Raw genomic sequence first — 17,937 nt, forward strand, 5'->3', positions numbered from 1 at the left:
AACAATATTTTAAGATTACTAATAACATGTCCAATAATAATAATAATATTTCTCTTTTTACCTTCAAACGTTTAATTAATTATTAAAGTTATTCAAGTATAGCGAGATTTTCAATGTTTGCGTTCACGTGTTTGCGGCAGATATCGGGCAATCAGTTGCAGTATCGAGATCGCAATAGCGAAGGCTGCGGCTGCGGTGAACGGCAGATCGACTATCGAACGGTCGTAAAACACGTCGTAAACGCACGGATGTTATATAGCGGGAAATCCTACGCAGCATGACGAGATATATATATATGTATATATATGTAATTCTGCAGAGGGGGGAGGATATATATATATATGTCGAACATTCGCAAGCTGTTTCTAATATCGAGGGCCACACCGAGGCGCACGCACTTTTAATATAGGCGCTCAGAGTAGCAGTAGAGAGAACGACAGAGCGGGAAAGAGATTCACGTGTATATATGAATATAAATCAAGAATATGATGATAGTAAATATATATATATATACATATAGCCTTTCATACTCGTCGCTAAGACGTCCAGCAGAAAAGCATCACATGCACACATGTAAATATATATTCCATATACGTATATATATATTTATATATAGATATATCTTCTAGGTAAACGTCGAAAGTACGTTCGATGCCTCAAGCTATAAAGGAGGAGCCGGCGGCAGACCGGCCACCCCCTTGTAATAGATCGTGCCAACAAATACCATCGTCATTACCATTAACAACGTCAGAAAATATGCCGCTCAAAGAAACGCTAAGAGAACGCGAGAACACGGGACAACTGCTGGTAAAAACTTGAGAACTTCTATATATATATATATGTGATATGCATTAACTTGGTGGCGGCTCATACACCGCGCGGAAACAAAGTAAAAGCGAATAAAGTAGAAGAGATAGGTATGAACGGAAGACAGTCACCTAATGTAGGCCTCGGCTCGAAGAGCAGCGGCGCGCGATTTGCTCCTGAAGCTCGAAAGCTCGTAGAAGCGAGCAAGAAACTGGTTTTCGAAATATCGAGCGTCGACGATATTATTAGTTAGTGTGTCGCTATTATCGTATAACCAAATAAACACGGCGTAATTAAATTTGACATGATGCTCAATGAATATTCAATAAAGGAAAAGAAAGAAACGAAGATAAATTAAAATTTTGTTTTAATCTGAAAATTTATAATTATTTATATGTATTTTTAAATACATGTGGTATTATAAATAAAAATAATATCTGCGAAAATTTTTCTTCTTTTTCTAAGACTTTTACATTATTTTTTTTTCAAGCGTTAGAGAGAAAGGACGTTTTAATCTAAAAACAATTTGTTTAATAAGAGAATCATGAAACTCTGACATCATATTTTATTATTTTTATATTTACAAAGCTACCGAATAGCGTGGATAAAATTTGATTATTAAACATAGCTTCTATCGCCATTATTGCCGGGAGCGATATGAATATGTTATTACAAAACACACAAAAACCCATCGAGCTTTTTCATGACTTTCCCGTAAGCCACATATTTTATATTGTTTCAGAATCGATCGCTATTGCCGTCATCGACGCTTCATATTTCATAGCTCTTGCTCATTTTATTTTACAATACCTATCGGCAGTTTCGTAACTTCGATCCGCCTTGCCAGACATGCAAACGTTACTAGGCTGATGAGATGATAATTAGAACAGGAAGACGCGACAGCGCCCCATAATCCGAGTAAACGCGACGCGTAGGTTCGGTCGGGCGGTTTCCTCGCGGTCGAACTCACTCGAATTTTATTACTCAACGGCGATGACACCGGTTCGCGAAGTGGGCGAGCGACCACACACGCAAGAAAAAAAAAAGAGAAAAGAAACAGAGAAAACGGAAACGGAGAGAAGATCCGGCGACGCGGGCGGCGGAGGCCCGGAATTCCGGCGGTGTCGCTGACGCGGACGAGGACAGGACGGCGACTTACCTGAATATAAAGATGAAAAGTACTAAAAGAGAAAAGAATACGGCAACGTTATCCATGGTGCGCAGCATCACGAAGAGCTGGCGTCGCAGATTGGGCAGAAATCGCACCAGCTTCAGGATCCTGAGGAGGCGGAAGGTACGCAGGACACTCAGACCGGAACTGCCGGAGCCGCGCTCCTCCACGACCGACTGGCAGAGCTCGACGACGCTGTAAACGCGTTGCAATGAGTGCATTTACGTTATCGTTTGTCAGCTCGTTCGTATAGACGATCCGTTCGCGACGAGTTTTACGAGACAGCCACAACAATCTGCTATCGTCTGTTATGACTCTCTCGTAAAATCGAAATGTGACTACGAGATTGAGGGGATTGCGCTGAGAATCGCGTGCGCGCGTATATGCGTTTTGCAATGACATCAGTACTGCGTATGAGATTTTTTTAAATATTACCGTTATTTAATATTATTTACGAGAGCGCGGTTATTTTCTTATATCGTAATATATGAAAATTTATGAAGAGAGTTGCCCTACCTCAGGATCACGACGATGCCGTCGAAAACGTTGAAGCCGTTACTGATATAACCGAACGGACCTTCCGCTATTACCTTAAGCATCATTTCCACCGCGAAGATTGCCGAGAATACGATGTTGCTTATCTCAACGGCCACTGTTAATTGTTCCGGCTGCGTACACATAATATAACATAATTAGTAATTACATTACGCGGAACATTATCTTCATTTTGCTGCGATTATCGAGATTGCGATAATATTACAGAGCAGCTTCTGCTTTTTACACACAAAGTATAGATAAGGAATATCACCGCTCATAACATAAAATGACAAAACAAAAAGTAATCATGAAAAAGATCCGAAATGACATTGAATTAACATTTAGGCAGATTCGAGTGAGGAATCACCTGATTGTGATACTCGATTCCCATGCTCAAAGTGTTGATGAGGATCGCCAGCAGAATACCCTGCTGAAAGTATTTGTGCTCGACGAGCTTCTTGATCCACCGTCTTATACAGCGCAACGTGCAGATACAACAGCTGACGGCGCGTCTCAGGAACCGTCTAGGCCGCGAAGATTTTTGCCATGATTTCTCGCCGTCGTCCGGCCACTGATCACCTCCTTGCAACTCGCAGCAACAGGAACAATTGTCAACGTCAGACGTCAACCACTGCGTGCGTTCTTCCAACGTGATGTGACGATCTGTTATACCTGCGAAACAGATATTTAACACGTTTTCATATTTCTTCTTCCGTCTTGGCTAGGCATGAATTTATTTAGCCATTTGTGTAATTATTTTCTAAATTTAAAAAGAGAATAGATATTCAAACGAGCATTTATGTTTATCGAAATTTAAAATATCTGTTAAAAATATAATATTTCTATAAAAAGATTGTCATGATTTTTAGATCATTTTCACAATAACTTCCATTTTAATATTTCTGAAAATTGAACGTAACGATAACTCAACGTCTAAAAGATCGTCGGAACGTTTTTACACGGGAATCCGTAATAATTCGTGCACTTCGATTTCATGATAAATCATGTTCGTCGTATATCAAATTGACTTGCCTTTCGTGAGAGAATTTAGAAACGAATCGAGCGCTAGCTGGCCGGTGGGCAGAGCAGCGCTGAGAGCACCGCTGAGAGCCAACAATTCCTGACACGTCATAGCCTCGTTGCCACCCAGCTCGGCTTGCATCTGCGACAGTACGCCTTAAATTAAGAAAGGAAGGGACCACGGCGATTTTTTACGGAGAGCAACCACGGCAGTTGGAGATTACCTGTGCGTGGTCCGGCAGCGGACTGGACCAAACGTTACCATCGCCCGTCTGTGTCATCTTCTCGCTCGAGCAGACGTTACGTTCGCCCGGTGTCACCGTCAACCCCGGCTGCAACGCATTCCCGACATTATTGCTGCCATGGAGCAGTACCACGTCGCTAAACATTACGCTGCTTCTTCTCCGATAATGCGTACATGGTGGACTCAACAACGTGCTGTTCGTCTAGAAGGCGATAATCAAGCATACGTTACGCATGTTACACACTACGACAGGCGCTCTCTCGCATAACCGTTCTCGGCCCAAACTTGTAGCATTAAGGGGAGAAACTTTAAACTTGCGCTTTATCTTGCCGTACCTAAAGCTCAAAATCACCGTTCCCTTTGTGCAAACGTACTTCTCTACTGGCCGTCGGTGAGAAAACCGGACGGAATACGTGATGAAATTAACGCTAACGTTCCTCTACATGGTAAAAGCACGTGTATAATCGCTATGAGATACACTACTATCTCGATATAAAGCAGAAGATAAATGTCAGCGAAGAGAATAGCTGAACGGAAAGAGCGCTAAACGAGTCATTCATGTTCTTGCTTGCCTACAGCTGCCTACTGTATATAAGATCAAAGTCGAGTGTAATATTTCTAGAGAGCAAAAAATTCAAGCGGCATAATTGAGATCACTGGAGAAACGAAATAACGTTATAAATTTCCAATACTAAAGCCAATACTTCTGTATCGCTTCATTATTTATCTCACTTTAGGCTAATTAATTAATTGATTACTTAGCCATTATGTATTATTGGAAAAATCATTTTCCGATATTTCATTTACTCAACTTCAGTTGCGCCGCTTCTCTTTTAACGCGTGAAAAATCTCGTGTTTCTCGCATGCATATCTACGATATCTGTACTTGCCTCGGCCGCGTTTCCCACGACGGCGGCCTCGCTTCCGTTACAGGACACGGACGAGGTGCGGTGGACGCTCAATCGGTGGCACATGTTCGCGGGAGTCTCGGCCTCGGAAAGCTCGGGGCTAGCACGAGGCGCGGTGCCCGAGTTTCCGCTACCACCGACGCTGTTGCCGACAGTCGTGGCAGCGGCAATTGCCATCGCAGATTGTGTCGGGGACGTGAGCGTGGCGAAATCGGCGACAGATCCACCGTTACCATTAATAGCCTGCTGCTGCTGCTGTTGCTGCTGTTGCTGTTGCTCCGCATATTCCAGCGCGGCGAGGAGCCGCGGACACCTTCCGTGATGCAGTCTTCTATCTGAATGTGCGACAATTTCAAGAGTTCGAGTTGATACTAGCGTATCGTAGGTATTTTCGGACTTCCATTTCCGTATTTGAATTTTTTCTCTCTCTTCTTTATAACATTTGATTTTTTAATTTAATATTATTTACCGCCCGGTACGCGATTCGGCCCGACAGCAGCGGCGTTCGAACGAGACACTTGACTCTGCTGATCCTTGAGTAGATTCTGCTCCCGCTGCTGCTGCTTCCTGTACAGCCACAGGCGATATCTCTTCATCAGTCTTCGTTTACCCCGTCGCCAGAGGTGGGCGATGTATCTGGAAAGAGACATCAAATTGTCATCCATCGTAAAGCACGGGGCGCCGGTGAATCTTCCGTTCGCGAAACGAGGCGACGAGGAGGCAACCTCCGGCTCGCGCGCGAGCAGCGTCCTCGGGGGACACGTGCAACGATGACGAGTACCCACTTGACGATTTCGGCATAACAAGTAGTAGGCTCCGAGGTATTCGTGGACGAGGCGAGCGTCGAGGTCGAATGGTAACGCGCTCGCTCCAGCCGCATCCTCTCCATCTCCCGTTTTTTCGTCTCCGAGAATTGCGTCGCGATTACGACCAGGCAGAGGTTGATCATGAAGAACGAGCCGATCTGCAAACGCGCGGGCTCTCTTTAAACCATAGGCCTTCAATTCTTTCATAACGTATCGCGTTTATTTTATTTTTATATTGTAATCATTATCGCTACATCTTTTCACGGATCATATTGCAATTTCGCTCTACCAGATGTTCATTAAAGCCGTGACTATTAATAATGACGCACTTTCATTATATATTTGCATTGTAAAAAAAAAGTGATTTATCTTGACGATGCGATGTAAATCCGATGGAAAATACGCGAATGTGAGAAGTAGCGCACATTGCTCATTATGTTTTATAATACATATTGCGCTCGCCATGCAATCGGGATAGGAAATGAAACACTTACGACTATCAGGAGAACGAAATATATCCAGTCCCAGAAGGAGTGGGCGTCTTGCACGTAATACATTATGTCCGTCCATCCTTCCAGGCTTATTACCTACAAATCAACATGATTGCGCTACTCAGCGTTACGGCGAAATCGCGACGAAACGACGTGGCAAACTTAATATCTATTTAATAAATTAAGGTAGATTACACGGAGTGAAATTAAGATATTAAAACGTTACGGCTGAATTTTCATTAAAAATTAAAGAAAGCTTATTCAGGGGAGTCATGCTACAAACGCGTTAGAAGGAAATATACGTTGCAAAGAAAATGAAGCCTCACATTTTTTTTTTCATATTGAAATACGAAGCCTTCCAGCTAGCACATTATTCTCTCGCGATAACATCTTATCGAATGAAAACCAATTCGTCGTTCCGCAATATCGCCGATAGCGTAATTTTTCTCTTGGCACTATCGCGGACTAATGCGCGGCGATCCGCGTTTCCATCGACTTTCGGGCGCCGTAAAAGTGTTTTACTTATAAATGGGAGAAATATTCCGTGCTACATGTACACGTTCCGAATGTACGTCGTACACATGCATACGTAAAATTATTCCGAACGAATGTAGGACGAGTAACTAAAGCGCTCACAAGAAATATGGCAACCCAGGCGAGACCGATGTTATCGAACGAAATTGTTCCTTGGAATGGATTGTTGCCCTGGCCCTTGCACTCGGTGTAGTAGTAGTTCCAATTAACGCAGGTATCATTGTTGATGTACGTGACGTTACTGTTTGGCACGGCGGTACTGTTGCACACCAAGTTCCCTAAATGCGAAAAACGCCGTTTGCGTTCGATTACGGTGATGAAGCAATCAGTTATCCGAGTGCGTGGTGAATTCAAAATATTGGGTAGCTCGGAATGAAGAAAATTTCACTCCAACATTTGTCAAAGCATCTCTCCTCAGAGTTTAAAAACGTATACAAAATGTTTTGGAATTCTAGAATTTTTTTTTTTTCGAGCGACCTATAAAGCACTTTTAATTTAATTCTACGTGATTGTTAGAGAGTTAAATTTAGTGGAGTATATTGCGCTATACATTTCACTAAATTATATTCTGCAAATTCATCCGAAATTTTTTGACGGGGACGAGGACGTTACTCACCTAGTTTGAGAGGCGGCAGATTACTGCAGGAGTGCATCCCGCTGTCGTCGGGACGCGAACAAATGTAATCCTGACCCTGATACTCGAAATACTTCTCCAGATCGCTGGAAAACCAACGGGGCGACGATTAAAAATCTACGCACACCGATTCCCGCGTACAGAATCTTAAGTTTAAAGACTTGCGTACGTATGCCTTATTATGCACGGATGCACTCTTCGCATGCTTCGCTTATGCGTACATTGTATGTATAGGGTATGCAGAGCGTGTTTGATATAATATATATAGTATGTATAGCGTAAACGTACATAGAACGAGTCACTAGAAACTATCGTCTAATACAACTTCTTATACACTGATTTAAAAAAAAAGTGATTAAAAACGGAATAAAATCAAGAAAACATTTTTTTCGTGAATTTCGTATTATTTAAAAATATCAAGGCGACTTTGCCGAGGATAAAAAATAAATTCGATGGTCGAATACAATTTTGAATAATTTTAAATTTTAATACAAGCAGGCACACATCTCCGAAAAAAAGAATTGCAATTTGTGTGATATAAGAAGCCACATTTCAGATGATGGCTTTTAGAAATTCGTTCCACATTTATATATTCATATATTCATAATATATATAATATCCAGAGAGGGTCGCAGAATTACCGGAGGAGCTCCCAGTGCGGCGTTTTTTTTTGTGTAGAAAGAGGTAGTGGAAACCCGACCCGAAAATATGTAAATATACAGCGATCGATCGGAATAGGTTTCTCCGTGCTATAGGTTCCGAAGGATGTATACATGCATACGAATGAAGGCTAATCGTAAAACGACCTACGCCGCGCAAATCATTGTCAGCGTAACGCGGCTGTGGCACTGATTCGCGTGGCTGATCGATACATGCTTAACGCGGCATTCGCACCGAGATTGCTTCGGAATAAAGCGCGCGTCGTTCGGGAAATCGGGCGCGCTTTCCCCATCGGCCTTGTCATGCCTACACTTTCGACCCTGTTTATATATCACTGGTCGACAGCTCGTCCGATGATTCTTGGACACCTTATATAGTACATTATACGTACACGTATAGATGCTGATGTACAAACGTACGTGCGCAACGATTGAGAGAAATATAGGCAAATGCAGATATACGTATATATAAATATATACCGACACGAGTTTGCGTGCACGCGGCTGGTTTTCACGCCGAAAATAAGCCGGCTGGTGCGAAAAGAAACACAATTAACACGTTCCTTCGCGGAGAATCGCATTCGGCAATACCATGGGTGTCGAAAAAATGAACGGCCGCTTTCTAGCTTCGAAAAGATTACAAATTACGCCGTTGTCGAGCTATGCAAATAAAATCTTGCTTTTAAAAAAATTGGAAAGATATCGAGCTTTGACGTCTGAAAGACGGTCGTGAATCGAAACGTCGTTTAATACATGAGTATATAAATAATTACTTGATATAATTATTACTATAGATATTAAGAGGTACGTATAGAAAACAAAACCGAAACGTTCTTTCTCTCTCTCTCTCATGCGCGGATAGATACGCGCATGTAATCCTGAATATATTAACGTGAAATATGGGCAAACATGTGACGTTTCAGGTCTGTGACGGATAATTCATAATTTTATATGCCAGCCCTTTAGGAGGGTACTGTGCCATCTTTTCTCCGAGCTCGATTATACTCCTCTATCGCAATATGGCGTCTTTTATTCTGGATATTCTCAGACGTTCTCGTGATTGATAATCCCGTTAAAATCAGATGATTGATTTCACTTCACGTACTTTATCTCGCTTTGCACTGATATTCTTGAATATTATAACGGCATCATGTTGAAATATCATATTTCTTGATACTCATCTAGAATATAGCGCCATGAAATTCATTGACCGGACAGAAAAAAAAATGGAGCGATGGAGGAATATTGCATTATGAGGCGTTACACTTGCGAAAATAATGCGACACAATTTTATCCAAACACACGCTATGTATGCTTAATTAGCGGTGTGCACGTGATCGCCTGTGTTCTCCTTAATTTGCGTGCCTTTAACACGGGGCATAGGCGTGAGTGCTTCACGTTTGTGCTCGCTGTGCTGATCGTGCCCATCGTTCTAGATCCTCTCGTATGTTATATATTTATAAGGTGACCAGATGTCCTACTTTCAAACAACAATATTAATCCCCATAATATTGCTTCGTCGTGACTCTGGTATTGCAATAAACTTTTCCTATTCGTGCCTGCGCCTTGATGCGAAATCAATTTAACTTGGAAATGATCGTAAAATATATGATTTCAAATAGATGTCTAGAAGCTTCGCGAAAAGGTGTCGCACAAAGAAAAATATGGGAAGCAATTGTAATTAAATTTCATCGGACAATCTTAGTTTCTACATTTATTACAATATACGCTGCATTTAGTCTGTTCATCGTGATGCCTTTCTCTTCAAGCAAAAGAGATTATAACAAATTACGGAATTGTGATCACAAAAATCTGATTGCCTTGATACCCGTTCGCGTGAGCGCATTTTGGCATGCGAGCTCTATGCGAATAGCGATAACATTTCGATGTTCTCAAGGAAAGCAAGCGGATACGTAATAGTTTCTATAAGACAAAACTCCCGATGGCATTCATATCTGTTATCTTCCAAATTAAATCCGTGTGTTACTTCGAACTTTATTGCACGTAAAGCTAAATCAATTGCGATATTGCTTCTGATATTCTCGCGAATTTCGATATCGGCAATCGGCGAGAGAAACGTTGATGCCTTTTCAAGAATACACTTGGCTCGCGTGTTTTAATAAAAATTGATATCGCTTTCCAGGGCCATCGCTATCCGCGTGGCTCCAGCGCTGCGCTACCAGGGCGCAGGAACGGCAGTATAACGCCGGTGCAGAAGTCGATAAACGTTCGAAAATAGCTGCTACGTATACCGGAATAGACCGCGCGAGCACCGCGCGTTTAATTAGCACTCTCTCTCTTGGGCTTGGGCTTGGAGCTTTATGGAGACTCTTCTCTTGCGCTATCGCGCCACGCGAGTTCGAAGTTAAAGCGACTCCGGGGGGTAGTATGCACCCCGGGCGCGCAAGTATGCATCTATAAGGACGGCAGATCTTGAAACGGTGCGACGAAGCTTCCTGCTCCTTGAGCATGTCGTAATCGTATCGGGAACAGAACGTTCCCGTGAGACGTGCGGATGTGAAAGTCTAGAATTCGGCTCGTTTCATAATCATTGACGGCAACGTCACTGGTACCCAGAGTGCCTGTGAGTATAATCGCGTTCATGCTCCACGTAATGGGGTCCTTGGGGCAACGCGTCGATTCTTCCTTAAAATGCCGAAGCTTCAATCTCTTGCAATCGTAAGGAATTGGAGACGAGAAACTTCCCATTTCAGGGAAACGTCAACTTCACATCCAAGGACCAAAAAATCTCGTTGTTTAATGCATGAATCGCGGAGTTTGGGACTCTCTTTACGTAACGGAAGGATACGGATACCGTGAAAGCAGTGCGATGTAGTGAAACCACAGAGATCACCGATGCCACACACACACACACACGCACACAAAAAAAAACACACACACACACACACACATACAGTTGCTTAAACGATAGAGTTCACATATGCAGAAAGCATCGTTAATGCTTATCGACTAGACACACGCTGAGGGAGGATAAAATAGAGAGGCGGAGAGTGAAGAGGGACAGTGAGAGTGAGAAAGATAAGAGAGGCACGTGAACCACGAAAAAGGTATGTCTAGAGCAAAGAAGAGAGAGAACATGGACTCGTGCATCGAAGTAGCCGAAGAGATCCCGAGGTGTCGGAGTAATCTCGTCGGAGAAACGTTGAGTTTTCGGGTCGCCCACAAATTACGGATCCCTCCTCCGTCATCGGTGTATCCCCGCCTTTCGAATCGTGCACCGCGCGATTTATGTACGTGTGTGGGAGGAGAGCTTTTCAGTGCTAGTACATAAGTGTGAAGTAGCCTGGACACTAAAATGCTATATATCTCGAAGTTTGTGAGGGTAGATCTCTTCTCTCGCTCTCGGGGATCTCGAAATCATCGTCTCCTCGATCGGGCAGCCAGTATACGAAATAGTGTCTTAATTCGTTGTCGGTCGACTCGACATGCTCTATGTGAGTACACACTACTGTACAGTCGCACATTGGTTTAGAAAGAAGAAATAAAAGAGGGAGAAACAGAGGGAGAGTTGGAGAGAGAGAGAGAGAGAGAGAGAGAGAGAGAGAGAGAGAGAGAAAGGGTGAAAGAGGAAGAGTGAAAGAAAAAAAAAGAAAGAGAGAAAGAAAGAGATATACATTTGCACATTACGTATGGTTGCATGTATATACATATATGTACATATGGATGCCACGTGTATGTATATTTTGTGATTCATATAGGTATATATTATTGAGAGAGAAAGAGTGAGAGAGAGAGAAGAGTGAGAGAAGAGTGAGAGATAGAGAAAGATATATATGTATGTACAGCACATTGTTCTCTACTAGAGCTTACTAAATGCGTGATCGAACCGAGTACTCGTCCGAGAGTAACCTGCAACAGCGAAACAATAGCCTGTCACTGCCTCCCTGGGGGTCATGTACTTACATGTCTAGATTTTTTTTTAGTCACGAGGAGCAGAAGAGGGAGAAAGAAAGAAAAAAAGGAGAGAGAAAGAAAGAGAACAAGGGAGGAGAGTGAGAAGAGCGGCTTAGATCGCCTAACGTGATATATACTCCTGTAAAGCAAAAGTTCAGAGGAAGTAGAACATACTGATCCATCCAGGGCTTTTCACGAACTTCTCATGGTCCCTTTCGCCACCGATGATATCTTTCTCATCTAGAACGCGCCAACAATCTCAAATCGATATCCGAACATTTGACAGAAAGGTCGCTGTAAGTGCTTATAATTGTTTTCACTTAAAAAAAAAAAGGTTATCCATGTTAGGATCGATAGAACAAGGTTGATGTTTGTCGCGTACTAAATTATTCAAGTGACAGAAAAAGAAATGTGAAGATTGTTTTTCTTTTGCACTGCGTTACGCAAAATAAATAAATGTCTTTTTGAAAAGTAACTTGCAATTTTTACATTTACAGAGATCTTCCTTTATGTCAAGATTTCGCGTTAATATCAATGATCCGCAAAAGTTTTCAAATAAATTATCAATAATGAAAAAAAATACTGTTAAAAGAAACTAAAATTGTTCTTGTTTTTTTTTAAATAAACATTCTTGTTTTTTAAATAGACATCGCATATGCTTCAGTATGTGTACTAAAGTGTAATAGATATTCCAGTAAAAAAAAGAATATTTAAAAATATAAGAAAAAAGATGTGCAGATTATATTCGTGACATATTTTCTGTTGCTTGCGACAAACGCAATATTACATAAATAAGATTTAAGAGTGTTTAATTATTCACTTTCGCGTCCATCTCGAGTTCGAGATGATGATATTTTTTGGGATAGTTTCGTGATAAGCCGAGCGGAGTGAACATGAGTTACGAAGTTTGCACTGTATTCTGAGCAAATATCGATCGTCTGATAGAAGCGGATCGAGCGCAAAATACTGACGCAGAGAAGAACTGGCGAAAGACAGAGAGCAAAGGGGAGAAAAAGAGCGGAGCGTTAAATTTACAGCAAGAAAAACTCGGCAAGCGATGCGTTGCGACAACTGGAGCTACTCGCCATGCAATCTGGATATATTAGATTACAGTTGGGCTCCGCCCAACGCGCGAATGAACCGCACGACCAAGTTTGCTCGATGCCCGAAATCTCGCGTGCACGTACGCGGCTGATTCGCCGCGAAACCCTTCTATTCCATTTGTAGACGCAGGTCCCCAGACAAAAATGACCCGAGGAGACCCGCGCATCGTCTTAGGTGACGAAAAACAAATTGCAGGCGTGTCAAATAGAAATATTATCTAGCTAAGCAAAAAATTGTCGAGCAAAAAATTGCGTACGCAGAGTGGTAGACTTTTTTATGCAATAGCATGCTTTGAACACGGTAAACGCAAATATGCCTGCAGATAATAAAATATGTGTAAATATTATGATGATATATATAAAATTTGTCCTCCTGGTCGTGTCGCACGGCCGTAGCGTTTACTGTATTTCGACGTATGTTATTGCAAAAGCTCTCAAAATAGAATTTTTACACAGAAGCGAAAGTGTTTCGAATACGGCAAATGTTGATCTTGGCTAAATCCATTTTTACGATAAGCCTTAAATGGAAATTGCTAAAAAAAAATCGAAAGACCGTTTTGCGCTGAACGCGACGCTTTGTGGTTCACCGTGTTCGAGGTGCACGATGTCGCGAAAAATTTCTGATTAACGACGAATTGCCGGATGTGAGCTATTTAGAGTCCCACACGTTTCGCCGTCTCGCGGAAATGCGACGATCGGCGACAAAGCGCTTCAAACTGCACAGCGATCGAAAGACAGACAGAAGAGAATAAAACGAGATGCGATGCAGCGTGAGGCGCAATAATATGTGAAGAATCGAAGTCGAACATTTATAATAAAAAAAAAGTATATATGTATATATGTATATATTATAGTCATTGATTAGTCCGCGGACCTAAGGTTCACGCCGACTTACTCGGGATACTTGATGTTGGGCAGAGCCTTGAGGAAGCAGCGTTGGCGCAGTATGCCCTCCCACAGCTGCACGCCGACGATGCCGAATATGAAGAAGACGAAGAAGCACAATAATAAGACGTTGCCCAGCATGGGAAGGGTGTCGAGCAGCAGCATCACCAATATTCGCATACCTATCGGAGGTGTTTTGTGAAAATAACGTTTGCAAGCGCTTTAGTAACGCACAAATGTGTAATGCTTCGTCGATATTATCGAATTCTTTGAACCAAGGCAACATCGATTCTGCTTGCAATATGTATTCTTCCTCGGATACGGGAATAATCTGATGCTATTTTGAGATTTCTTCCTCGGATATTGAAATAATCTGATGTTATTTTGAGATTTTTTGTTTTCTTTCTTATAAAAATACAATTTGAAAATATATCGTGAAATGACTTGAATGTTTATTTAATTTTAATAATAGACACAAATATCGCATTCTATTTATATTTTAAAAAATCTTTCTGGTGAAACCATTAAGGTGCCTTTTCATGCTGACGCTCGACGCTCATTTTTGACGTCAAAATTACGTGATCATAGTTGGCTTGCACGAAAAGCGACAATATCAAGTTTAACGTCAATTGTATCATTTGTATCCAAAATGTTCAGAACAAAACAACAACAGTCTTTGACGCTGAAGCTGAGAAAATCCAGCTTCTTTTTTTGACGCTAGCGTCAAAGTCAAAGTCATGTGATTACCAAAAATCTAACATGTTGATTTCTTTACTGCTTACGTCTTACTGCTTAAGTTTTTCTGTGTGCCATGGCTTTAACGCTAAAACGAGCGTCTCATGAAATTGCACCTTTATTTGTTGAAATTTTTAGCGTCCAATGTTAAATACATCAGTCATTGGCGGTTAAATTCCAAGAAAGAAATTTGAAGCCGCAATTAGATTTTGTTATTTAAATTTTTGCCTTAGAAAATAGTTCGCGCAAAATTCTTTTCAACATTTTATAATTTTCGATCTCAGGGTTTCTTATCAAAATTAAGAGACTCGAGTTCCGTGACGCGTGTACACGTTTCGCGAATTTTAACCTTGAATTTCGATCTTTGTAGCTAAATGCCTCTTCTTGCCAACTTTACTTGTTCTTGTTCGATATGATTATATGTACTCCTCTGCCTTCGCCACGTTTCAATTCCAAGATGAAATCAACCGTGAATGCGTTACGATCTATACGCGGCGGTTATGCACCTAGCAATGCACCGTGAAATCGACGACGGAAGCAAACTGGAGTTAACCGTCAACCATCGAGGTTTCTGACATATCGCAAAGATCTCGTTACTTACTTGGTATTCGATTGATCGCCCGTAACGGCCTTAATACTCTTATCGTTCGGATGGCTGACAGATTCATATTTTCCACGTTTAGGCAGTATTCCGCAGCGCTACAACCAAGTCCACTTTTTAAACTTCTTTAACATATTTTTTTACAAATTTATCACAGTAAAATTTTATAATTAAATGATATATTGTTATATTTAATAATCTGCATAATGTGCATGTTAAATACTGTAGTTTTGAATTTAAATTCAAGGATATGAGGAATTAAAGACAATAATTAATAATATCATTTCACACAATTATTCAAACAGAAAATATGTAAAGTATTATAAAATAATAAAAAATTGAGTTAATTGTTATAATTACTATAAAATTATTACAATTTTTACTACTGAGAAAGTGTCCAATTTTATTCCATATCGTTATTTATCATAATGCATTTCACAGATTCTTGCAGGTTTTGTATAAAAACTTTTTGAAACGTGGCAATTCAAATTAGGTAAATATAATAAAGTATCGAAATGAAATACTTACCCAGCCAACACTATAAAGAAATCTAATCTATTCCAGGAATCCGCGAGATAAGTTCCTTTACCATAAATCCCCATCGCCACCATCTTTATGGTCATCTCCAAGGAGAAGAAGGCAAAAATGATATCATCGAACATCTGCAAGAAATAGGCAGGAGAACACGGCATTGATTAGAACAGGGTATGATCGACGTAATTCACCGTGATTGATTTAGGGGCACTCTACTAGAGGATTCGATTAACGGCTGTGCCATGTCGGTAATTTTCTCATCTCTTTCCCATCCCATCCTTCTGCTCCTCCTTCTCCTCCTTCCGCCACCTTTGCTGGACTAATTGCGAGCCGGCCGGAAACCGTGTCAAGATGCGCAATCGATTAATTCGCTTATCGGCGCGCCGTATAATCGCCGCCTTCGCGCGAAAATTCCCCGTAAGTTAAGACTTAATTGAATTGTAAATATTCCCATTCCGATAACGGACTTTTCTCCCCGGCACGCGAACATGTAAATGCGATACTCGTGATCGCGCAGGGAGCCGTTCTTATGGAAATGACTCTTACTTAAATAAATCCCGATACGCTATATACACCACGCTTTCTCAAATCCGAATGCGCTAAACACAGATTACTCTCTGGTTCCTCTTCTTAATTTCTTTTTTTTTTCTTCGCTTTCCAGCCAGCTGCCGCGAGATATGCGTACGTACCTGCAGTATCTTACATCGATTCGTTACGCACTGGTCGTCCACGCACGGCTGATACATCCCGAGCGTGATGCAGTTCAGAAGGATCACCATCATGCTCACCCTTTCGAACCACGTGAGTCTTTGTTAAGGAAAAGATAGCTGGGTATTTTTTAGTTCTTTGACTAAAGGTAACAGATCGCAAAAGGGCTGTACACGTTATTGCTATACATGAAAGAGATTTTTTAAATATATGTAACACAAATTGCATGAAAAGCGTATGAGAAATGTTGAATGTATGAGAATATTGAAAATATTTCGCATTTGTGCGTTAACGACTCCCTGATTCATTTACCGTAAATAAAGAATTGTCAATTTTCATTGTAAACGAATAAATCTCAATTTTTAATATACAAATGTAATTCTCATTATTTGCATGGAAATTATTTATTGAATATCGAAATGTATTGCGAGCAGTTAATATTATTTCATAAAAGTAAAAGTAAGAATGACATTAATGAGTATGAAAACAAATTACAGAATTTTTCGTATTTGAATAACATACGTCTCTTGATTGCTAAGAGCACGATCATTATTAATAATTGAACACGTAATTTTATTCTGACAGGATTCGAATTATTTTTTTCTGGCGTCGATCGATGAAAGCTCGCTATAATCGCACCGATTGTTGTTGCGAAGTGACTATCATCTAAACATCTTGTGTTTTCTCGCAGCGCGTTTCTCAATGTCTATTTAACAGACATAGGCAGACAAGTGCGATTAAATCTAATCGCGTGTCTCTGCGCGTAGAAAAAAAAAATTCCACACGAGTCCGTATACGAGTAATACTGAATAATGTATTACTATTCACGATCATTATTACATTCACGATTCGTTCGAACATTACAATTTTTCTTCGACATTACGACACACGAGAATGCTGACACATCGAAATTTGATATAAGATCAAATCGAAATCGATAATCAAGATGTGTGTGCGAGCGACGCGATGCAGCGAGTTTTCGATCGTACGTACAATTAGCAGCTATCAGTTTTCGGTAGTTACAGCTTTTAATAGGGTTGTGATATCTCAGTATCAAATGCGATTATTAATTACACGCAAATATCATTTTAAACCCTCTAAATACTAAACAGTTAATACCGCACGTTAAATATAAATTATATATGTACATATATAATATATAAATTTCGTATAGATCTTAACTTTTAATATCATTTAATACCTTTGGTAGCTTTTGGTTTTATTTATTAAAAATAAATCTGTTTCCATTTAAAGATATACATTGTATTATTTACATCTAGAAAAGATATTTTTTAAATTATCCTTTCTACCTCTGTGTATATCTTACGATATGACAGACTCTCAAGAACGATTCTGGCATGATATCCGGTTTAATGCGGAGATAAATCGTGTGCGTGACGCGCCGCAGTAAGGAACCGAGACATCGATTTCCTAGCAGCCGCAGATTCGTATTCCACCCTTAGTTTGCCCGGGACGGTGTTATACGACGTCGCGATGTTCATCAGCATCGCGTGCAAGCGACTATTCATGTGTTAGCCAGCCGGCTACTGACATCGGGTTACACACGCGAAGGGCCGACGCCCTTCTCCGAAAGGTTAGAAGTAAGGAGCGCCATTAAGATAAGGATTGCCGCAAATCCTTTATC

The 17,937-nt window shown here is 40.9% G+C and overlaps 1 protein-coding gene across 1 annotated transcript in view; it reads right to left on the reverse strand.

Annotated features, from left to right (window-relative positions):
* Window positions 1-17,937, reverse strand: part of LOC105452210 (voltage-dependent T-type calcium channel subunit alpha-1G) — a 49,305-nt gene that overhangs the window by 19,540 nt on the left and 11,828 nt on the right. The window contains exons 2-17 of the mRNA XM_011693117.1: window positions 16,274-16,385; window positions 15,579-15,712; window positions 15,051-15,148; window positions 13,725-13,896; window positions 11,643-11,681; window positions 7,135-7,238; window positions 6,621-6,796; window positions 5,988-6,080; window positions 5,473-5,651; window positions 5,157-5,323; window positions 4,670-5,022; window positions 3,760-3,981; window positions 3,548-3,677; window positions 2,883-3,187; window positions 2,495-2,646; window positions 1,967-2,173 (exon numbers count right to left, since the gene is read on the reverse strand). Coding sequence (XP_011691419.1) covers window positions 1,967-2,173; window positions 2,495-2,646; window positions 2,883-3,187; window positions 3,548-3,677; window positions 3,760-3,981; window positions 4,670-5,022; window positions 5,157-5,323; window positions 5,473-5,651; window positions 5,988-6,080; window positions 6,621-6,796; window positions 7,135-7,238; window positions 11,643-11,681; window positions 13,725-13,896; window positions 15,051-15,148; window positions 15,579-15,712; window positions 16,274-16,385 — 2,643 coding nt within the window. The remainder of the gene's footprint in view (window positions 1-1,966; window positions 2,174-2,494; window positions 2,647-2,882; window positions 3,188-3,547; window positions 3,678-3,759; window positions 3,982-4,669; window positions 5,023-5,156; window positions 5,324-5,472; window positions 5,652-5,987; window positions 6,081-6,620; window positions 6,797-7,134; window positions 7,239-11,642; window positions 11,682-13,724; window positions 13,897-15,050; window positions 15,149-15,578; window positions 15,713-16,273; window positions 16,386-17,937) is intronic.

This window comes from Wasmannia auropunctata, unplaced genomic scaffold (assembly GCF_000956235.1).
Source record: "Wasmannia auropunctata unplaced genomic scaffold, wasmannia.A_1.0 LD336036.1, whole genome shotgun sequence".
Classification (NCBI taxonomy): domain Eukaryota; kingdom Metazoa; phylum Arthropoda; class Insecta; order Hymenoptera; family Formicidae; genus Wasmannia; species Wasmannia auropunctata.